General features: G+C 47.7%; 2 protein-coding genes across 2 annotated transcripts; one reads left to right on the forward strand and one right to left on the reverse strand.

Annotated features, from left to right (window-relative positions):
* On the forward strand, positions 1 to 1,406 carry LLCFC1 (LLLL and CFNLAS motif containing 1). The gene is made up of 2 exons (XM_007983238.3): positions 1 to 271; positions 887 to 1,406. Exons 1-2 carry the CDS (start codon positions 139 to 141, stop codon positions 1,123 to 1,125), a joined length of 372 nt encoding a protein of 123 aa, XP_007981429.3. The 5' UTR covers positions 1 to 138; the 3' UTR covers positions 1,126 to 1,406.
* Positions 1,407 to 1,644: 238 nt separating this feature from the next.
* Positions 1,645 to 23,186, reverse strand: KEL (Kell metallo-endopeptidase (Kell blood group)). Its single transcript, XM_007983247.3, has 18 exons — positions 22,869 to 23,186; positions 22,420 to 22,561; positions 21,991 to 22,167; positions 19,366 to 19,490; positions 18,889 to 19,035; positions 15,582 to 15,644; positions 15,301 to 15,489; positions 14,922 to 15,070; positions 13,634 to 13,763; positions 6,761 to 6,871; positions 5,196 to 5,294; positions 4,874 to 4,951; positions 4,303 to 4,403; positions 4,006 to 4,116; positions 3,796 to 3,863; positions 3,412 to 3,581; positions 2,970 to 3,065; positions 1,645 to 1,950 (listed from the first exon to the last, which is right to left on the reverse strand). Exons 1-18 carry the CDS (start codon positions 23,061 to 23,063, stop codon positions 1,789 to 1,791), a joined length of 2,313 nt encoding a protein of 770 aa, XP_007981438.3. The 5' UTR covers positions 23,064 to 23,186; the 3' UTR covers positions 1,645 to 1,788.
* Positions 23,187 to 23,567: the final 381 nt, after the last annotated feature.

A 23,567-nucleotide genomic window follows, 5' to 3' on the forward strand; every position in this document is an offset into this window, starting at 1 on the left:
AGAGGTCCTATGGAAGGGAAGGGGAGAAAATGCCTCTGGAAAGGGGTAAGGGCCAGGACAGGAATGGGGCAGGAGGTGCAGGGATCCTGCTGGTCACTGGGAGCAGGGGGAGGCTGAAGGCAGTGAGTGGGCAGGTTCATGCCTCCCCTGGCCTCCCAGCTCTGCAGGGCAGCGTTCCTGGTTCCCATCTTGCTGCTGCTGCAGGTGAAGCCTCTGAAGGGGAGCCCAGGCCCCAAAGATGGGAGCCAGACAGAGAAAACGCCCTCTGCAGGTAGGTGGAAAAAAAGATGGGAGCAGGACAGAGAAAACGCCCTCTGCAGGTAGGTAGAAAAGAAGACAGGAGCCAGACAGAGAAAACACCCTCTTCAGGCAGGTAGAAAAAAAGATAGGAGAGTCTGGAGGCTCAGGGTCAGGTCTGTGTGAAGCCGGGCCCCAGGTCACTGATGAGGCTAGGGTGAGACCTGACATAGGTCTGGTTTATTGGGGGTAACTCCAGCCACTGATGGTTATCGTGTGAAATAATAGTGTCAAGGAACACCACGGGCCAGCTGAGCTTGCATGCAACTTCTGTGTGTGTGAGCATGATGCATTTGGCTGGCTTCAAGGTGGCCCCTGGCTCCCCTAGTGCTGAAACCCTAGAGGAGGCAGCTAGCCTTAGCAATGGGGTGTGTGTGTGTGTGTGTGTGTGTGTGTTTGAGTTGTGGCTGTGGTTGAACACAGAGCAGAAAAAACCTCCAGAAAGAGCATCCCCTCTCTGGTCAAGGCCAAGGATATGGGCAATTGGGACTGCAGCCCTAGGCTTCAACGTGTTTTTCCTATTCTAACTTCTCCTTTCTGGTTCAGGCCAGGGTCAGGGCTCAGTCCTCATCCTTTTCCCCTGTTCCAGACCAGAATCAAGAACAGTTCGAAGAGCACTTTGTGGCCTCCTCAGTGGGTGAGATGTGGCAGGTGGTGGACATGGCCCAGCAAGAAGACGGCAAGTCGTCCAAGACATCAGCTGTTCACAAGCCCTCTTTCCACCTCGGCTTCTTCTGCTTTAGTCTGGCCAGTGTCATGGTTTTCTTAGGAGGGCCATTGAGGCTGACATTCCTAAATATCCATCTCTGCTTCATGCTCACTCACTGACCCTCCCTCCCTCACGGGCTCCAGGTCACAACTCCCAAAGGAGATGCAGGCGTGGCTCTCTGCCTCTGATCACTATCACTGTGCCTCAGAGTTCAGCATCAGAGTTACCAATTGCCATCAGTGCTGACTGACTGCCTCTCCGGGTTCGGAGTTTCATCTCCCAGGGCCAGAGACAGCACACTCACATCCTTCTCTCCCACACCTCTCCTGGTTTTGTTCAGGACAGCAGATTAGAGGCAGGAGGCAATGACAATAAAATAACAATAAAATTCTGAGAACAATTGGGAGCAGCTTTCTGATACTTAATCCAAGCCCTTCTCGTCTTTAGCTAGATGCTTTATTGTCCAATCTTTGGTCCACTGGGTGGTCTTCAAACCCACCAGGTCACCAATTGTTGATTTTTTCCTTTTCTTGTGTCCACAAAATATTTTTGGCATTTCTTCCTCTTATCTTTTCTGACTTCAGGGTATTTTTCTGCCCTATAGTTAATGACTTCTAGGCATAGAACATAGCAGGAACAAGTCATTAAGAGACAAGCAGAAGCCAAGTGCCGGCTTTTATTTTTGGAACAGAAGTGGAAAGGAAATCTTGCTCTGATTCCGTGGATGTGACCAGGGAGGTGTTGGTCGATATTTCTGTGCTGTGGCATCTTCAGTAACCAAGTTACCAGAGCTGGCAGTGGCTGGAGGGGTTCAAGAGGGTACCACGTGCACAGCGGAAATATCTGGCAAAGGCTGGGGTGCTGCTGAGGGGCCCATGGACTCGGAGGTGTGGAGGGCTGTGAGTGTCGTAAGATTCCTGGGGGCTGGGCTCCCTACACATCACCTGAGCAGGAAGAGAGGTCATTGAAGGAGGAGGGTCCACAAGACAAGGTTGACCTAGTGACAAGGGGTGATCAGGGACAGCAGACAAAGAGGGGAACAGGGGATCAAGTGCTCCAAGGGCCACATGGAGCATTTGAAATGTATAGTTCATTTAATCTGGTGATAGTAGTCCAGGAGGAAGGCCTGGGCTGTATAATGATACCATTTATCAGTGACCGAGGGGCGGGGTCTAGCACAGGAGCTCTGGGGTGAAGTCTAATCTAAGTGTGTTGAAGACCTGGCACCTGAGTCTGTTGAGGGAACACAGGGTGCTCAAGGAGATGATGTCAAGTGGTCGCCATACCTAAGGTCAGGCGTCTGAAGAGGAATGTGGCATACAGTCAGCCTTTTGCAGGCTTTTTTTTTTTTTTTTTTTGGAGACTGAGTCTTGCTCTATCACCCAGCCTGGAGTGCAGTGGCAGGATCTTGGCTCACTGCAACCTCCGCCTCCCAGGTTCAAGCGATTCTCGTACTTCAGTCTCCCGAGTAGCTGGGATTACAGGCGCCCGCCACCACGCCCAGCTAAGTTTTGTATTTTTTGTAGAGACGGGGTTTCAGCATGTTGGCCAGGCTGGTCTTGAAATGCTGATCTCAAGTGATCCACCCGCCTCGGCCTCCCAAAGTGCCAGGATTACAGGCATGAGCCACTGCGCCCAGCCACAGGCTTATTTTTAAGGCATCTGTATTTTGGGGGTATGAGAGGAGAAAAAAGTTGGTCTCCTCTCCTGAAGGAACCTGGGAATAGAGTTTTTTCTACCTTTGGAGTTGTAGGGGTGCTGAATTAGGTAGAAGAAACTGTAGTCATCTGAGGCGTGATTCCAAGGGGTAGGGAAGGATGAGAAAAGATGACAGTGAGGACATCTGCAGCAGAGGGTTTAGGGTATTTGGTGGAGTGTCCAAGGAGGGGAGTTCCATGAGCTTCAGTAATAAGGTGTTCAAACTGACATAAAGCAAGCTGTGGCAGGAGGTGGCTGTACCTACCTCGGCATAGCTTCGAAAGAAGATCTGCTGGGGGCTGAGGTCCAGGCGGGGCAGGACGGTCTCCCCACGGTGCCATAACAGCCTCTTGCTGTATGCCTGGGTAGGGGCGGGTGGAGAAGGGCCCTCAGGCTCTAGACCTGTGGCCATTTGAAAGTCCCTCCACACAGTACCCAAAACCCATGGCCCTTGCTCACTGGCTCTGCACTGACAAGTTGATCTGAGCCAGAAGAAAGAGTAATTCCCAGAAGACCTATAGATGTCCTAAAAACAGAAGATCTCTGGGGTAGGAGGGGGATCCCCAGGTTGCCGTCTGTTCAGGGGGGATGTGAAGGGCAGAAAGCCATATAACTGTACCTGCATCAGGAAGGGTGGCAGGAAAACTTGAGCACATGTTTTCTAGTCTGCCAGTGCACATAAATTGTGGCCCTTGACACTTGCATACCTGCAGCGCAATGGCTAGCCCCCCCACGTCTGCAGCGTTCTCCAAGAATGTGAGGGAGTCATTGAAGGAGATTCCTCTGGGTAATGGAAAGGCAGCATAATGGCGTTTCAGGCACAGGAAAGCTTCCTGGAGGGCATGGGTGTCACAGGCTGGGCACCCCCCAGGCAGCACTATTGAAAACAGGGCAAGAGAACATAGGGTTGGTGCTGCCGAGGTGAAGATGTGGGTGGTACCACAAACTGACCCAGCTCCCAGGAGCGTGGCAAAGTTCCCAGGACTGCCCCACCTCAAACCTTAAATAACCTCCCTTTCCCCTCCAGGCCCCCCTGTGGCCTTCCCTTAGGTTCCCTATAATCCCACCTCCCAGTGGCCCCTGTTACCCACAGAGCTGGTAGAAGATGTGCAACAGCTCGTGGGCCATGATGCTGCCAGCAGCGCCAAAGTTCACAGCTCTAGGGAGACAAGGGCTTGTTTGACCCCCAGAATCTTTTGGCATTTTTGACTCCAATTCTCCAGCTGTAAGTCCCATTCATTATAACACCTGTCGGCCCCTCTTGGGAAACTCCCTACCTACCCTCACAGAGTGACCCATACCTGGGGTAGCCAGGGTGGAAGAACGGGGGTTGGAGGAGTCCAGCTGGAAAGACTACCACATGGTCAGATATTGAATAGTAAGCATTGACCTCCCAAGGGGACACCTTCCACCTGTGGGAAGAGCACACGTGAACTCCAGCCCCCACCACATATTGCCCTGCCACCCTGAGACCTACGCAGTCCCTCCCAACTGCCGTTACTATTCATGCTGCCTGCCCTGAGCCCTGGCTTCCTTTCCTACGAATCGTGGATGGATCTCTCCAGGATGGAGTGCCTGTGTCTCCCCTGCACTCATACCTGTGTTGGGGGAAAGGCTGCAAGAAGCTCTGGACAATTCTAGCTTGGAGGGACCGGACACAGCTCAGGACAGACTGCAGGAAGTTTGGTCCAAGTTGTATCTGGGGAAGAGGCAGGAGGTGACTTGAGCACACAGACACTTCTACAGATGCATGCTGACATACACCAGTGGGACCATTTGACCCAAAACAGGCAAGCCCTGACACACAGGCATCCAGGGATTAGGAGACAGCAACCCAGTGGCATCACCACACAGCACACAGAGGCTTTACACAGATCAGCACACAGATGAACACGCCCAGACAAGTCACAGGATGCATGCATGTGTGTGGGGACATGCACTGGGACCTGAAAAGCTTCTATTCTTCTGCCAACAAGAAAAAAACAAGATTTTTTTCTTCTGCCAAAAAAATCCAGTGTGGATATTCCCCCATCGACCCCAGCCAGCACCAGGGCAAGGACAGGGCTGAGTTACCCAGGGAAAACTGAGTGTTCAACAAAGACTCAGGATGGTCAGAGAAGTGAGGAGAAGTCAAGGACTGAGAAGGAGCTGGAAAACACAGGGACCCACATCTCTGTATTCTTGTCGGGCCAGCTCTGGCTTCAGGGCCCATTCTGAAGCCCCCATCTCCACCTGCAGTTGAGCAACCTGGAGAGAGACACAGAACACTCTTTGAGTCTACCAGAGGGAATTTCTCCCACTCGTTGCTCTGTCCCATTGTTGCCTCCCAAGCCTCTCACATTGTTGCCAGTGTGTGTACGCAGCCCAGTAGCTTCCCTACTTAGCTTGTGCCTGGGGGGCCTTTGGCACTTGCATCCAGTCCCCATCTCGCTTGGTCTAATACTCCATTCCCCGCACAGGCTCCCATACCAGCCAGGATGCCTGACCTGACCTTGTCCTGGGCCATGTTCTGGGTCTCCTCATTCATCCAGGGAAGCTTTCTGAGGCGAGTGATGAGGGCATCCCGGATCGCAGTGAATAATTCCATGGCCTGTGGGAGTGAGGTCCAGGGACAGGGGGACAGGATCAGAAGAGGCTTCAGCCTGGAAAAGACCCTTGGAAAAGACCTTGGCCCCAACGAGCTACCTGGGCTGGAGCTGTTGCTTGAGCAGCAGCTCAACTAAAGCAACTAAAGGATCTGTGGAGAAAGGAAGCAGTGCCAAGCCCACAAAGGGAAGGTGGGGCCTGGGCGTCCATGAGGGCCATCAGGGAGACATAGTTCCTTTCCATGGGATATAGTAGCCTGACGCAGGAGAAAGACAGTGTCCTTACTCCTGGGGGCAGGAACACCTCCCAGCAAGCAGAGGGAGCAGAGGGCTGTCGTTTTCTCCTCTGGCTCAGCGCCATTGTCTTCACACCATCTTTTTTAGTGTCCACTCCCTCTCCTCATCCTCCTGAGCTCTTCAGCTCAGTCCCCCACGTCTCCCCGGCTTCACAACCTGAGTGTGTACTCACTGCTTCCCCAGCCACCTGCCACCTCATGTAAATCCTTTCTTGGAGGGAAATGAAAGGCAATATCAAGAGGCTGGGCTCTGGCATCAGAATGCCTGAGTTCAAACCCTGTCTCTGCTTTTCGGTAACTGTGTGACCTTGGGCAAGTCACTTAACCTCTCTTTGCTTCAGTTCCCTCTTGCATAAAATCAGGATAATAACAGGAACTAAATGACGTAGTTCATGCAAAGTGCTTGAAGGAGTCCCAGGCATGTGGTACTCAGAAAGTACTCAGTGGTGATTTATTTGACTTATTTGCCCTCTGCAAGATTATGTCATCCGTTCTGACATCATGTCATGTGTTGTTAAAAAAATCTTAGATAACAGGGAGGAGCCTTAGAGATGATAGTGTTCAATTTTCCTTTTTTTAAGTTGTTGTTGTTTTGTCTTTGTTTCTGTTTTTGAGATGAAGTTTCACTCTTGTCACCCAGACTGGAGTGCAATGGCATGATCTCTGCTCACCGCAACCTCCGCCTCCTGGGTTCAAACAATTCTCCTGCCTCAGCCTCCCGAGTAGCTGGGATTACAGGCATGCACCACCACACCCAGCTAATTTTGTATTTTTAGTAGAGATGGAGTTCTCCATGTTGGTCAGGCTGGTCTCAAACTCCTGACCTCAGGTGATCCGCCCACTTCAGCCTCCCAAAGTGCTCAGATTACAGGCATGAGCCACAGTGCCTGGCTCGATTTTCTCATTTGATGGTTGAAGAAACACAAGACCAGGAAAGTTGGGTGATTTGTCCAAGTGAGAGCATGTCATGGAGACTCCGTGGCCTAAAGCTGAACTGTTTCCACCCCAGGGATGGAGAAGGCCTTTGGGTTCCATCTCTCAGTGGCCCTTCTCTCTGACTGGCCGATTCCCCAATCACACATACCACTGAGAAAGTCAAAGTTAACAGAATGAGGGAAGGCTGGGTTGGGTGGGAAGGGGTGGAGGGATGTGGGCTGGGAAGAGCTCTCACATACAGCACTTCGGGTGCTCGGGTCAAAGGCCTCACGAACAAACAAAGCCGCCAGCGTGGGCTCGAAGAACGTGCCTGTGTCCTCCACGCACTTCATCCATCGCGGGCGGGCGGGCTATGGAGACAAAGCTGGAATGAGTGGCTCCTGTTCAGGGCTCTTTCCTCATCTGTCTCCCTAGTCTTCACTAGATCTTCATTCCCAGAGGGTGCTCTTTTGACTGGACTTTCTGGGATTCATCTCAGTTTACTACCCCTTAGGGTGAAGCACATCACCACTTAGCACAAAATAAGCACATCTTCCTCAGAGCTGGTCTCATGAGCCTGGCTGAGCAAATCCTTCATGATATTGCCTATTGAATTTGACAGCAAGGCCTCTAGGAGGCATCATTCTGGGGGACCAAGAGGCTCCTGGGAAGAAGATGAGAACTCAAACCTCATACCTCGGCAATCTGATGTTCCCCCTGTTCCCCCCACCCCACCCAACCACTCTACTCCAGGGTCCCAGCAATGATTCCCATCCTCCATGCTTCTTTGCTCAAAACGGAGATTGCAGATGGAAATTCTGTTCTACCACCATCACCCTTATCCTCTCTCCAGGTGGGCATGGTGTATTATACTGTAGCATCTTACAAAGAAGAAAATTATCAGAGTAGAACTGGTTTTTACAGGCCATATTGTTTGCTAGGAAAAGAGGACACAAGACAAGACTCATTGTATAAATTCATAGAGCTGGAAGACTTCCAGCCAAGTCAGAGACGAGAAAATAGAACAGGAAGGTAGAGGGCTTTCACTGCGGAGGCAGGAGGCCATGGACAAACACCCAAGACGGCAGTGCCAGCTGAGGACCTCGAGAATGAGAAACATAAGAGACAGACGCTGAGAAGGTCTTGGCGGTGGGCTTGAATGGCTTTGAAAACTTGACCAAGGTGTAAACCCAGAGATGACACAGGGTAAATGGAGACACACACTCAAGGAACCCAGGGGTAGGAGGAGGTAGCTGGCCTGAGGGAAAGCTGAGCTGAAACTGATAAATACCAGCTAATATCCTAATTTGGGTTAGGCAGGATGAAGCCTCAAAACTTTAGTCCTGTGATGTTTTTACTTCCCAAAGACCTGTCCACAGGGAAGGTAGCAAGGGTGCCACTAATACTCTCTCTGCAGGAGCTAGGCTGGTCCTGGGAATGGAGGCAGTTTATGTGCATCCCACTAGAGGAAACAGACCAAAGAGGCCAGTCTGGTAGTCACTGAAGAAGAAACTTCTGAACCCACCAGTTAGAGGTTATCATTTTGGAGGTTGCTGCAGGCCTGGCTGCCCACATCTGTATTCTGTTGCATCTTGAGGTCTGCTAACCTTGTCTATTTTTATTTTTATTTTTATTTTGTAACAGAGTCTCACTCTGTGACCCAGGCTGGAGAACAGTGGTGCAATCTCTGCTCACTGCAATCTTCACCTCCCGGGTTCAAGTGAGTCTTCTGTTCAGTCTCCCAAGTAGCTGGGATTACAGGTGGCTACCACCAGAGATGGAGTTTTGCCATGTTGGCTAGGCTGGTCTCAAACTCCTGGGCTCAAGTGATCCACCTGCCTTGGCCTCCCAAAGTGTTGGGATTACAGGCATGAGCCGCCGCACCTGGCCAACCTTGTCTCTGATAAAGAGAAGAGGCTCAGATTCTTCTCATGCTGCGTGAATTGGAGCTCTGAAACAACAGGAACTAAAAGGAAATCCGGGTCTGAAAGCAATTATAGGGCCAAGTTGAGAATCTGCCAGCCACATTCTGCTGGACAAGCTTGGCTCCAGGAATACCTCTTATCAGACAGTTGCTACACCTGGAGCAGCAACCAGCATCAGCAGAGAGCTCACTTGAGCTTGGAAGTGTGGATCTGCCTACCCTGCTCACCCCTCCTGTTCTTGATTTGTTTCCTGATGCCCTTTGCTGGAGCCTGATCATTTCTCCAACATGCTTTGCCATGGGACCTGACTGCTGGAGAGTACAATCGCCACTGCAGACCACTGCTACAGCTGTCTCTCAAGATGTGGAATGGTAGTGTATACCACACTGACTGCAAAGGGAGAGTTACAGAGAGAGAGAGAAGGAGAGAAATAGAATTAGATTTTTAAAAGTCTCCAAAATATAAACAATAGAAAAAATATTTCAAACCCAAGATAATGAAACTCAGTGGACTAATTTTAGGGCACCAAAAAAAAAAAAAAAAAAAAAGTTGCACATATAACCTTAGAACCACAAATAGTATTTGAGAAATGATAGAAATCAGGACAAATTCTACAAGTCCAGAGGGAAGCAAAAATTTGACCAATCTTCTATAGGATGAAAGGAAATTTTAGGGATTACAGGCCAACCAGGAAACTTTAATGTTAATTTCTAAGCAAAATTGTAGAACGAATAGTTAGACAGTTTTTGAACACTTGGAAAATAATGTGTAACTACTAAGGACTATGATAGGATCACTGAAGAAAAATAATGTCAAAATAATAAAAATTCCTCTGGCTAAAAGTCTTGTGTAACTGAGGCATATGAAAGACCAGAACCCGCAAACTCCAATAGGGGCCATGCAGAGGCATAACAGAGAACAGCAGTACAACATCAGAGCCACAGGGCGTGGTGGGACTACAGAGAGCGCACTCAGCCCGGAGCTGCGCCATGTAGCGACAGTCAGTTGTCGCCACAGGAGAAGGCTAGCCCAGTGTTTCCCAAGCTTCACAGACGTGCGCGCGCGCGCGCGCACACACACACAGAGGCTGGAAACCTGGCGCGCGCGCGCACACACACACACACACAGGCCGGAAACCTGGCGCGCGCGCGCGCACACACACACACACACACACAGCGTGGAAACCTGGCGCGCGCGCGCGCACACACACACACACACACACAGGCTGGAAACCTGGCGCGCGCGCGCACACACACACACACACAGGCTGGAAACCTGGCGCGCGCGCACACACACACACAGGCTGGAAACCTGGCGCGCGCGCGCACACACACACACACACACACAGGCTGGAAACCTGGCGCGCGCGCGCACACACACACACACACACAGGCTGGAAACCTGGCGCGCGCGCGCGCACACACACACACAGGCTGGAAACCTGGCGCGCGCGCACACACACACACACACAGGCTGGAAACCTGGCGCGCGCGCGCGCACACACACACACAGGCTGGAAACCTGGCGCGCGCACGCGCACACACACACACACACACAGCGTGGAAACCTGGCGCGCGCGCGCGCGCACACACACACAGGGTGGAAACCTGAATGCTGGCATGCCATATCTTAATTTTTGAATATTGGTGATTAATTCAAAGTTTGCAAAAGATTCTACAGGCTAACAAAACCCATCTATAGACGAAATACATCCTCAAGCACCACGACCATCCTACCACTGAATAGAGTATTAGCACTTACTAAGTTTGAGTTATTAACTTAAACCCCTGTGACTCAGTGACACCAGTTGTCAAAATGAAAACAATATCTAGTCTACCTTCCTCACAGGTTTGGGGATCAGGTGAAATAATACCTTTCAAGTACCCTAAGGCACTACCCCACTCTGTTGGCATTATCTTGATTTAGCCATTCTTGGAAAATACAGATTGAGTCCTAGTGAATTAGAGAAACTGATGTTGAATGACAGTGCAATTAGAGTGGAGTCTCATCTGGCCAAATCATAAGTAAACATCAATGGTGAATGATTTCAAGTTAACTTGACCTCTCCTGACATTCCTACTAAGAATCCTAACTACCACTCACTTAGCATTTCCTTTCCTCATTTCCTGTTTTGCTTTCCTTCATAACACAACCTAACATATTTTATTATTTTATTAGTTTGTTTATTGCCTTTCTTCCTTCACCAGGATATGCAGCTGAAGGCAGGGTTATTTATTTGTCTGTTTTGTTCATTGCTGCATTCCAAGTGCCTGGAGAAGTACCTGAAGTACACTAGGTTCTCAACAAATGTTTGTTACAAAAACGAATGCATAAATCCATAGCTAGGTCTTCAATAACCTGACCGATGCCCTTCTCCCTTCAGGATCTTAACAGTAGTCTGGATGAGGATACACTGAATAAAATTGCAAATGATCCAAAGCTGGAAGACCTGAATAAATTGAGATGTTGGGCTGAATATAAATCATTCACATTTAATCATCACAAATGTGAAGTTCTGCTTTTACTTCTCAAAACCCACCTTCCTAAATTTCACAAAAGAAAACCTGACTTAACAGCCATTTTCATTGACTATAACTCTATTCAAAACTAATCATCCAAAGATGGTCCAATAATGAGATTTAGAAATCTTCTGTATAAGGGCACTATAGAGTATAATTCATTCAAAAGAATATGATCGGAAGTCGGTAATTAATGGCCACTGAATTGAACCAAACATTTTGATCATATCAAGGCCAAACTCTAGGTCATGTCTTTGATTCCATTCTTCCTCTCACATCACTCATCATCAGGACATCCCATTGCTAACCTTAAAATATGTTCTTTTAAAACACAAATGAGATAAATCCCTCTGCATGTCTCTATTTCATACAGAGAGAAGCAAAAGTCTTTCAGTGACCTACCAGACCTTGTATGGTTCTCTCCTTCCTGCTCCGATTCCCTCCCCACTATTGTCCTAGTCACTCTGATCCAGGTGCCCTGGCTTCCTTGCTGATTCTCAAACACCCAGAGCACGCTCCAGGGGCATCAGTGGACACAGCCTGCCATGCAAGCCTAGTCTTCTCCTCTCAGCCAGAGCCACCAGGAGGATCCTTCACTCTGCACCAAGTTTTAGCCAGCCTACCTCCTGCCCTATCCCAATGAGATGTTACCCCTCTCTTCACCAGAAAACTTCTTCCTCTCTCTAAACTTTTTGTCGGTTCCACCTCCTGCACAGAGATCTCATTGATCCTTCAAATGCTTCCTGATCTTTCCCTCTCGGGAACTCCAAGAATATCTTCTGTCTAAATCAGGATCCCCGTATCTGCTGTCTAAATCAGGATCCCCTGCGAACATAGCCATACCTATCCATTTACTCAGTGTACAGCTGTTTTTGCACTGCAGGGACAGAGTTGAGCAGTTGTAACACCAACCATTTATGGATCACAAAGTCAGTATTTACTATATTGCCCTTTATAAAAAAGTTTTCTAACCTTTGTTTGTAGCACCTACTTATTTCTCAATCCTGTACAGTGTGTGGTTAAAAACATGACTTTATGAGCCAAAACATCTGTTTTGGAGTCTGTTCATTTACTTGTGAGCTGTGTGGTCTTGGGAAAGTTTCTTGACCTTTCTAAGCCTATTTTGGCATCTGAGAAACAGGGATTATAAACCTCCAAGTGTTTCTGGAAGATTTAAACGAAATAACCTGTCCTAAGTGCTAACAGACAATGACTACTCCATGTATATCAGCTATTATCATTAAGTGTCATCTTTTATACTATTGTCTCAGAAAGGGGAAGTGGCTTCCCCAAGGTCACACAACTATTTGTTGGCAGAGATTAATTCAGCTTTTAAGCCCAAGGACAATTACGTGTCCTAATGGAAAAGATAATGGCTTCAGGACATCTAAGCCTTCTGTATTCTTAAGCCTGAGCCTCAACATTAGCACTCTTACAACCTTCAAGAAGTGCCATGAGGCTATGGTGCTGGCGTTTATAGGTAGCTGTTTGTTGCCAGGATTTTGTAGCAACCCCAATTAAGATAACTTGGGGCTCTGGTCTGCTTCATCTGAATCCAGAGAAAAGCTGGGCAGAAGCTTCTTGGCAACTCTCCAACCCAACTGATGCTCCTCAGGAAGACTGCTTTTTTAGCACAATGAGCAAACAACACAGACCCTGGAGCCAGACTGCCAGGGTTCAAATCCTCACTCCACTGATTTACTGTCATAACTGAGCAACTTCCTTAACTTTCGTGCCTCTGTTTCCTCATCTTTAAAACAGGAAAAAATGGCACCCATAGTACCTCATGGAATTGTAAAGATTAAATCAGCTAATAGATCTAAAGGCTTTCAAAGAGTGTCTAGCGCATCATTAGCTCTTGATAAGCAATAGCTACATTCCAGTCCCAGTGAATGCCTTTTCCTTCTCTGAATTCCACAGCAATTTTAGGTTGCCAAAGCAGAGAGTTTCTCCAAGGCAGGGAAACGGCCCACAAATTACTAAGAAAAAAAAAAATCCAGTGATTTTTAAGACTAAACTGAGGCCTTCACTGAGGTTGGGACATATCCAATGTACTAGACTCTTCTGCTTGCTTTTGGATATATCCAACTTGGGATTTCAAGATTCTCAGCAAAGGAGCATCTCTGCGTCTTATGTAATAAGTAGACTCTGGTGAGTGAAGTGCATTTTCTACCCAGGCCCCTCCTCAGCTATATCCACATGTGTGCCACAAAGCCTACATGTGGCCCAATGGATCCCACTGGATATCAGAGATAAACTCTTTGTGAAGCATGTTTGAACATCAAATCAACTAGACATTAAGGAAGGCCACTGCTTAACATCTCTCTCTCTCATCCTAATAAATCATAAGCTCTAAGTCCAAGTTATCCTGAGCAAATAGTATAAGCGTAATGACAAAGAAAGGGCAGTCCTTGACAATTTCAGTTTTATATTTGAGCTCAAACACCCAGCAAGAAGCCAGAGAGGTAGTCAGGCTGGGAGATGTGTGCCTGAAGGTCTGGCACATGGTATCTTGGTTTTCAAGTTAAACTTTGTCTGTCCAACTTGCCTGCTTCTGTGGAAAGCCAAGACATGGAGAGGCATCTACCATCGTGGCCCCTCCCTGAGAGACAGATGCCAACATTTACCCCTCAAAAGAGCAGATACTCCTTTCGAGTATCTGGGCAAATACGCCCACTCCTCTCCTCACCATGGGTGGTTGCTCTGTCAGTTCCCGCAGTTTCTGGCTGAGCTTTCTGCGTGCCTTCTGGAATTGACTGTCTAGGGCTGGAGAAAGGGTCCCCACCAGCCCTAAGATCATGTGGCTCTGCAGAAAGTCCCTATGGAGACAAAAGAGACCCACACATATACCCCAGGAATCTGGGGATGCCTCAAAAAGAGCCTCCCTTTATATAAGTCACCTTGATCCTCCTAAAGGCAGCCCCTTCTCCTCTGTATTAATAACTGTTTTAACATGCACCCAAGTCAAAAAGAGCTTTTCGTGGTGTAGGTTGGGTGGGATCTAGCTCCTTAGCAAAAAAAACTAGATGAAGAAGCAGCCTTCAAAGTCACAGGGAAAGAAAGTTCTGGGCTAGATGGAGTCTGGACTCATGTCATGAAACAGATTCTACTTCCACAGTCAAGGTATCTCAGGTTGTCCTCAGATGTATCTCACAAGCAGAAGTAAGCTGGTCTCTGTGACTCCTCTCTGCTACACTGGCAATGCTCCTGCCAGAACTGCATTGCACCCTTATGTAAGCCTGCTCACTCCCATGTGAACGGGCAGCTACCTCCCTCAAAAAGGATTTCTAGATGCTGCTACCACCATGAAGAAGGCCCTTAGGCCCAAGCCCTTGGAAGAAATCCACTGCTTTCAGGTGGTAGCCACCCAGGGATCAGGGGAGGCAGAGACCCTAACAAAGAGCCACTCTCTCATGTCCCCAACCCCAACACCCCCTTGATTTCCTGATACTAGCAGAAATGCTCTTAGACATTGTTTCCCATAAGAGCTCCAGAATCCTCACACCACACCTGAGGAATGGCCCCTCCTCTTGTTTTCTTCCCCTAAGCACCCCCAGCCTTCACCATCTTCATCTCCTCATCTCATGTGCCTCCTCCTCCAGCCCACAGTCCTCAGCTACTAAAAAGACATACATGCACTCAACTGTCCTCTGTGTCTGGGTCTTCCAGCATCTTCTACAGCTCAGAGGCTCTTGACTGGCTGGTGTTCTACTCTCAGCAGACCCTGTGTCTTGGCTGATCCTCCATTCTTCATGTCGTGTGTATCCTCCCTTACTCGTGCTCCCAAGACACATCCCTCCATCCTCTCTGTGCCACCCACCCCACGCTTCTCTGCCCCCACAGGTAGCAAGTTCCTCTTATCTTCCTGGGAGGCCCTTACCAGCCTGCCTTCCCCAAGGTTTCCTCTGCCCCCAAGATCTATGGTGCACAGGCTCTCCTCCGTTTCCATGATCTACCCAATCCCACCTGGGGCGAACCTCTCCTTTAGCAGCATCTCCTCCACCAGTTGTGACATGTTTTTCAAATATTCCACGTCATGGACCATGAGGGACTGAGAGGGGCTCAGGGACATCGGTGTGAATGTTGCTTGCAAGCAGGACAACCAGTCGATGGCAGGGGCAATTTCCTTAGAGGAGGGACACAAAGCTGAGGGGGAGAAGGAAAAGAGAGGGAAGGGGAAAGGGCTTCCCCTTGGGTGTGAGAAAAAGAAGAAAAGAGGCTAATTGGAGGAGGAGGAGATGGAGCCAGAGACAGAATGAAAAGGAATTAAGGGCACTAGGAGGAAGAAGGAAATGAGGTAATGTTTGGGAGGAAGGTTCCCGTGCCCACAGTCTTCTGGCTCCCAGTTCCAGGCACCTTGAGCTGGTCGATAGTGACCATCTGGAAGAGCTTGCCCTGTTCCCGCCGCTGCTCCAGGGGCCTCAAAAACTGGAACAGCCGTGAAGTCATGGTGAGGGACATGGAAGCGTGTTGTTGCACCTCGTTTGGGTCTCCTCCCAGCAAGGTTCCCAGCTTATTTAAGTAAGTCAGGTATTCCCGAAAGATCTGGAGGAAGGAAATGTCAGTCACAGGTGCCAGAGGTGCCCACCTTTCTCCTGGCCTCAGAGGGCAGGGCCTTTGTCCATGTGCCATCTTACCTGGGCATAGGTCTTCTGTTCCTGATCTTGCTTGAGGGGAACATCAAACTCTGGCTGGTCTATCTGGACACAAGAGAGACTGGAGAGAAGCGGGGAGCATGGCAGATGGAGAGGGCAGGCGTGGGGAGGTGGGGAATATACCGTGGGAGATGGCCTTGGGAGATGGACATAAAGATTGGACAGAAGAGAAGCAAGAGTACAAAGAAAGGAAGGGATTAGGGGTTGAGGGGCATGAGAAGAAGAGTCCAGATGTGAGAATGGGAAGAGATGATGAGTATTACAACCAATGTGGGTGTGCCAAGCAAGGCAGAAGCATAATAATCAGCATCCTAAAAGGAGCTATTCTTTGTCTTAGGAACAAGGCCAGGGTGAGTGAGGTGAGGAACTTGTCCCAGGTACAAAATCTAAGATGCACCAAAAACTCAGTAATCAAACTGCAACCTAACTACGAGTATATTCTTGCAATAGGTAGCTCCATCTCAGCCAGCCATAGCAGCTGATCTTTAGGCAACCATAGGCTGTCAAGTGATCAGACCATGCGCATTAAAGACAATTGCTAAGCTGTAACCAATCAAGTTGTTTCTGGGTGTCACTTCCTCTTTCTGTAAATACTGCCTGCCTACATTGTTGGGTGGAGCTCTCTGAACCTCTACTCCTACAGGATGCTGCCCAATTCACAAATCAGTCTTTGCTCAAATAAACTCTTTTTTAAAAAAAACTCAGTAATCAAGATTAATACTTAATTAACATTTTAAAAAATCAAAATTACTACCAAAAATGTATGATAAATAAAATCTCAAAACTTTGCTTATCATGGACTTTTTTCCCCCAAAAAACATGCATTTAGTCAATTTTGAAAAGAATCATGTTGTGTTCAAGAAAAGTCCTCAGTGTATTTTTGATTCACTTTGAAAAGAAAAATCATTAGTATTTTCAAAATGATTCACATAGAATTTTGTTCCATTTTGGGGAAAAAAGCATAATCTTTTGTCAAAAAATTCATAATGAAGAAAAGTTTGATATTTTGGTTCATCATATATTAAAATACTATTTATTGTGATACTGAGTTTTGGGGACCTTCTTAAATTAGCCCCCCAGGTAAGCACCATGTATATTTCACCTTAGTCTGGCCCTGATGAATCCTTGATTCTATTCTGAAGATCTTTGCTTCTACCCTTTCCCTTTTCTTCTCCAATTTCAATATCCCACTCTTATCTTGAGCCATATACTTTTCCTTCCGTCTTGAAAAAAACTTTCACTTGACCCTTTTGCTACATTGTATGTCCACAGTTCAAGGAACAAAAAAGCATCTATGCCCACTGTTTCCACTTTCTTACCTTCCTCCTAAGTTCCGTACAGTCTGTGTCCACTGCCATAACTGTTTGGAAAGTATCTCTAGGTATCCAAGGGTGTCTTTTCATTCCTTGTTCACCCCTCCTTCCTGAAGCTCCTTTTCTTTCCTTTGTGGCCCACCACACTGGTCTAGCTCCCATCTCTCCAACTGTACTCACTCTTCCCTGGCTCCCTTCTGCCCTCAGTCTTTGAAGTTCTCCTTCTGTAGTCCATCCTTCCTACCTGCTTTTAACTCAAAAGACTATCTAAGCTCACACTGATGATAACCACCTTCCTCCCATTCACACTAAATCAAAACAATGGGATCATTGTGTAATCCCCCACTTTCTTTATTTATATCCAATCAATCACCAAATCCTCTAGAAACAGCATGGACTATCATCACTTTGGTGAAGTTGCCTAAATCCTTGTGCCTGGCTCTTCCTTTCCATTTCTACCTCTATCTCAGGGCCTCAAAAAATGCTCGTTTAGTTTCCTCGACACCCCCAGACTGACATTCAAAACTGCTGACTATGCACAACCATCAAAATATTTGCTCTATGCACAATTGTCCTAACAGTTGGATGGCCTCAGTAGCTCTTTTTTTTTTTTCTATTATGTCAAATGTTTCACCTCTGCCTGACTTCTTAGAAATAATCAGGCTCAACCTTATGTCTTCAGTCTCACTTCTACCTCCCACTGCACCCCACTCTGCCTCCCAAATCCTCAGTTAATAGACCAGCCTCCTCACTGACCCCATGGAGGAATCACATCATTCCAGGTCCTCCCCCTGGCTCAGGATTTCCAACACCCCATAGCTTCACCTCCACTTGTGTGAATTAACCATGTTTCAAGGCTTGCTTAGCTCACCTTCTCTCATTCTCTCCTCTCTGGGCCTCTTCTTAACCAGATCTTTACTGGCCCCCAAAGGCTACATCAGTTAAACTCCTGAGCACACTGTTTAGAACTAAATTTTAGAACACCTCATAATGATAATCAATTCTTTTGTACTTATCCTCTAATAATTTTGTGGCTCTTTTGACAGTAGGGTCCAAATATGCAGATAGCATTACATTAACCACAATAGTGACAGCTCCAGTGTTTTTATTTAGTTACTCACTCAACATATACCTGGCAAAAGCCTCTAGCTGCCTGGCCCTGTGCTAGGTCCTAAGGAACAAAGGCAAATAAAGCATGGTCCTTTCCTAAGGAGGCTCACAATGTTCAACACAGAGTGATAAATGCTGAGAGCATGAGGAAATGAGAAAAGCGAGAGAAAGGCTTCATCTAACTCATAACCAGGGTGTTGGTGAAGACTTCCTGGAAGAGATAATAAAGCCAACATTTGAAAAACATGTAAGTTTTCCAGGTTCAGTGTGGGGGATGGTTGCAGACACAGGGAGCAGCATAGACAAAGAACTAAGAAATATTCCTGGAAGTAGCAGTGAGTCAGCATGGCTTGGGGGTAAGGGAGAGAAGGAATGTACAGGAGATAAGGCTGGAGAAGTGTGTAGGGGTCAGATCACAAGGTGCTTGCAAAGCTTTACTAAAGATTAGGGACTAGATTCTGATGACCTGGCAAGCCACTGGGTCACTGACAAGCATTTAAATACAGACAGTAGTATAGTTAGCCCTTGGTTTAGAAAAGTTCCCTCTAGTAAAAATAAAGAGTAAATAAAATGAGAGCAATCCTAGAGATAGGAGGACTAGTTAAGGGGCTCTGAGATTAATCCAGATTAACAGTAAGAAAGACCAGGCCTACTTCTGTCTTCCCAGCACTGGCTGTGCTGCTCCATTTCCCACCCCCAGCTAATGTCCCTGACTTTCATATCAATAATTTTCCTTTAAGGTTGGGTTGTTTCCTATATCACACAGGTGTCCTCTCTTCCCAACCTGCAACCTTCCTCTAAGGGATGATTGACTAGAGATGGAGTCAGGCCAGGTCCAACTGTATCTTTGCCAGTGCATCCCTCACCTGGATGACTGGTGTGTGTGGCGAGGCAGGATGAGGTCCCAGGTAGGCTCTGAAGAAAGGGAAATGGCCATACTGACTCATGAGAAGTCTCAGCGTTCGGTTAAAGTTTAAGGAAGTCCAGTTACCAGAGATGCGCCAGCCTCCAAGCTTTAAAGGAGAGAGAAGGGGCTGAGCATAGGATCTGTGGAGCCCATCCCTCATTGTCTTGGTCATCTCTTACACAGCTGCTACTGCCTGACCTCTGCCCTGGGTGCCTTGATTCCTCTAGGGCGCCACATCTGTCCTTTTTTTATCTGCTTTCTCCCAAGGTCCTGATACTTTCACAGGGCATAACCATTTCCATCTCCATCTCCCTCCTAGAACTTCGGGGGCCCTAGGAAGAAGATCCACCCTCTAGGAAAAAAAACGGTAGCCCTAAGCATGCATTGGTCCCACATGTTATGTGTCCGGAAAAGTTAGTATCCCAGCTTTTCTCACCTCCTCAATAACTTGTCTGAGGGGACCAGTCCCTGCAGCTTCAATGGCACGTGTATCCATGCAGGAGCTGTAGAACTGGAAGGCTTTCTCCTCCCCAGAGCCTGGGTGCCAGGAATTCTGGGCCTCTAGGAAGGAAGCATGGGAGTGAGGACTAAACTCTAATTTTATTTTTATCTTGCCCAAATTCCTATCAAAGGGGTCTGGGGAGTCATGCCCTATATCATAAGTTCTCATCAGATGGGTTTTATTTAACCCCATGTAACATGATTTACTTTCTAACCTGATTCTGGCATAACATTACAAGACAAAGAAGAAAATAAAAATATTTTACCCCAAAACATGTTTCTTTGCCATATTTTAAAATGACCCTACAAAGCTGTTCTTTGTGGAGGAAAATTTGCATCTATAAAGAATCTCTATTAGCTATTAACATATCTCTGTTAACATAGCTAGATCTTTTGATTAACTAAGATCTGAACAGGAAACACTTGTCACCTATTGTCTCTAAGGGCAGCCACCATGAGACTTCAAAAGAACTTTGGTCTCCACAATCTTTATCTTACCCTGAACATTTCCTTTCTATCTATCCCAGATCTTTAGACAAACTCAACCGTCAACCCGGAAATGTTTAAATTCACCCATAGCCTGTAAGCCACCCCCGCCCCTTTGAGTTGTTCCACCTTTCTGGACCAAACCAATGTATTTCTTAAATGTATTTGATTGATGTCTCGTGCCTCTCTAAAATGTATAAAACCAAGCTGTGCCCCGGCCACCTTGGGCACATGTTCTCAGGATCTCCTGAGGGCTGTATCACAGGCCATTGTCACTCATATTTGGCTCAAAATAAATCTTTTCAAATATTTTACAGAGTTTGACTCTTTGTGTCGGCAGGAGAATTAAAGGAGTGGCAACTGGTGTAGAGGCAAAGAGGGAAGGTGGGAGACAGGGAGCTTACAGGAAAGAAAGACTCCCACAGAAGATGGAAGGAGGGGGAGGAATAGAGATGAGGAAAATAAGAAGGATGAGAGCACTGCCCAATTTGGGATAGATCTACTTGATGAAATGATGAAAGCAGGGAAAGAGAATGAGGAGAAGAAGACAATATGGAAAATAAAAGAAATGTGGGAAAGAAATCAAGAAGGAAAAGACAGGGACGAAAAGAGAAAGGTAGCAATAAGTGGGATATGGGCAAAGGATAAAAGAGAGAAATGAAAGACAGGAAAGAAAGAAATGACTGAAGAAATTAGACAAATTCAGGGAACTAGAGAACTTTAAGGAATTGGAGAGAAGAAAACTCATAAGGAAAGGTTTAGCAAAGAGAAGAAACAGGAGAGGACTCTCCTAGTCCAGACTTCTCATCCATTGATCCCAGGAAACAAACACACACACTACAATAATCAAACGCAAGTCTCTCTGAATTATCCACCCTCTAATATCTAACTCTCTTTCCACCCTCAGTCCCCCTGAAATCTATTCATCCCATCGGAGGCAATAGAATGTATCCTGAGCATATTTTTTCTTTTTATCTCTGAGCCTTCCCTGAAAGTATCCATCTACCCAAAGAGAGTCCACCTCCCACTCTTTCCCCATCAAAAAAGGGGGGCAGAGGGGTGCATTATTTTTCCCAGATTCTAATTGATAGTGTCAACACATCCTTTAGGTTCCCTTGCACTGGAAACGCATGCCTATCTTATATGTTCTTATTCCCAAATCCTCATCACCATCCACCAACTTCCTCGGACGCACTTCCAACCTCCTACACAGTTACAGTGCATCCTTCTGGTTTTCCTCTCAGTCCTGGCAGTTTTCCTCTCCAGCCCCCATCTGCAGGAACTTTACTTCCACTGCCAATTAATTCAGCTCTCCTATTCTTCCAACATATCCTTTGTACTTACCCACTTTTTCTCTTATGCACAGTGATGAAGCCCTCTCTCACTTCCCACCCCACCATCCTACCCCTTTCATTCCACCATCATCCATCATCTCCAGTCATCCATCTCTATCATTCCACTTGTTCCAGATCAACTTGCTTGCCATGGTCCAAGGTTTCAAAGGAGAAGCAAGAAGCAAGAGATCATTTTGAGAGAGGGGAGCTTTGGCATGGTGAGAGGGAGAGGATAACGTTGAAAAGGAGGCATTGGGAGACTAGAGGTTTTGGAGGTTAGAGAATGAGAGTGACAGACAAAAGAAATGAAATGCAGGAGGTGCTAAGGAGATGCTTGTGGAGGAAGACACCATGCATAGGATAGAAACTGAACATTTGGAGGAAGCAACAAAGATGGAGCTTGCTAAAAGGGACAAGTTGGAGAGAATGGAGTAATTATGGATACATGGAGAAGCAAAGAAGATGGAAATCAGATAAAGAAAAAAATGCAGAGAGGGACCAAGAGAAATGGAAGAAGGGTACCCAAGGTAAGGCAACAGGAAACAGTGAGAGAGGAGCAAATCCAGGCAGCTCCCGCCATCCTACCTCTTTTACTCCCCCATCATCTCCAATCATCCATCCATATAATCCCACCTGGGTTGGCACAAACCAGTTGTTCCACAACTACATAGGGTTTGGAGTAGTCATGGTCATTCTAGGCACCTACTTGCACAGAGCATCTTCTACCCTGCTTTCCTCACCCAGTATTCTCCGAAGTCGGTTTTTGTTCTTTGTGGCAAGCTCCTGAAAAGAATTATAGGTCCCTTTGACCCTTCCACAGGCAAAGCCAAAGAAGTCGGTGCAGGGGGCCACACTTGTGTTCCCAGAGGCCAGGTAATGATCCCGGAGATCCAAACACACAGATGTCTCACAGGGGCCTGTGGGGAAAAGCTCAGAGCTGGGAAAGAAGAGGCAAAAAGACCAGGGCTCTCCCAAGGGGCTAGGCAAAGAACATCAGGTGAGTAACTAAGCGGGGAGTTGATGAAAAAGAAATGGTTAGGATGCAGGGAGGAAGAACCATGGGGACCCCAAGGGTCAGGGAGCACAGAAGCCCCAGGAGCAGGGACTGGGCCCAGGTGCCAGGGCTGGGCGAGGGCTGACTGGGTTAGGGTGTCTGGGATCTTGCTTACGAGGCCCACAGTTCTGGAAGATGTAGAACAAAAGCACAGAAAAACAAAGGAGCAGGCCCAAAACCTGGATAGCTGTCAGCACCCGCCTGGCCACTGCCCATGGCCTGCTCCCTTCCGCGGGCAGCCTCTCCTCTGGAGTGCTCTGTGGGAGGAACCAAGAGGTGAAAGATAAAAGGTGGAGGGGATTGAGAGACAGGGATGGGAAGAGGAGGAGGAGAGGGGAGAGAGAATGCATCTGTTAGTGTTATAGTCACTTTATACAGAAATAATTATCCCAACTCTTCCTAAACCCAGTCCTACTTTAACTCCTGGAAGATGAGAAAACAAGGAATGTCAACTGTTTTGGGTGAGGATGAAGCAGACAGTTAGGGGATGAATGTTTGTGGGATTTTAGAGCCCAGAGTGACAACATCAGTGTATTTCCAGCCCTAGGAGAGGAGTCCACTTACCTCTTGGCTCCAGAGAGTCCCCATTCCACCTGCTTGGCTGGGTTCCCTTGGCTCTTCCTCACTTTGGTCCCCACCTTCCTGAAGTGAGTGGTGGGAGAAGGAGGAGAGAGAAGCTGGTGCAGGAAATGGTGCATTGAAGAGAGTTTTCTCAGGCCATTTTGTTACCCTCGCTGCCCACCCTGCCCCCCAACACATATTTTTATCTCAGGGCAGTCTTCCCAGATGGGCTTCAGAATGAACCTGTCCCCTGAATGTGCCATTTCTCACTCCCTCTCCCATTACCTCCCTCTCTCTCCCCCTTTCTACTCTGTAAGCCTCAGGTTCCCTCCCCTCCAGTGGGGGCAGGACATTTGCACACAGTCACCCTCACACCCCACCCAAGGCCTCTGACTCCAAAAGGGAACTTACTGTCTGTCTATCCTCTGTGGCTCCAGAATCCTTCCTGGTTCCACTCTAGGTGCTGATTTGGAGGACTGGGGTCCAGGAAACAGTCCCCCTTCTGCCCCCACCCCAGTTCCTTGATCTTGGAGAAGGGACACTTCTGCTGCTCTGTCCCCTTGTCCCCAGACACACAGGACTGGCCTCTGGGTGGAGCCTGCTTATCAGTGGGGGGCACCCAGGTTTCTCCTCCCCCTTTATCTCAGCTTCTCAGGGGAGAAGAGGGAGGGAGTCCTCACTCCCCCAGCAATCTTGCCCTTG

The sequence above is a fragment of the Chlorocebus sabaeus genome, chromosome 21, assembly GCF_047675955.1.
Source record: "Chlorocebus sabaeus isolate Y175 chromosome 21, mChlSab1.0.hap1, whole genome shotgun sequence".
NCBI classification, from domain to species: Eukaryota; Metazoa; Chordata; class Mammalia; order Primates; family Cercopithecidae; genus Chlorocebus; species Chlorocebus sabaeus.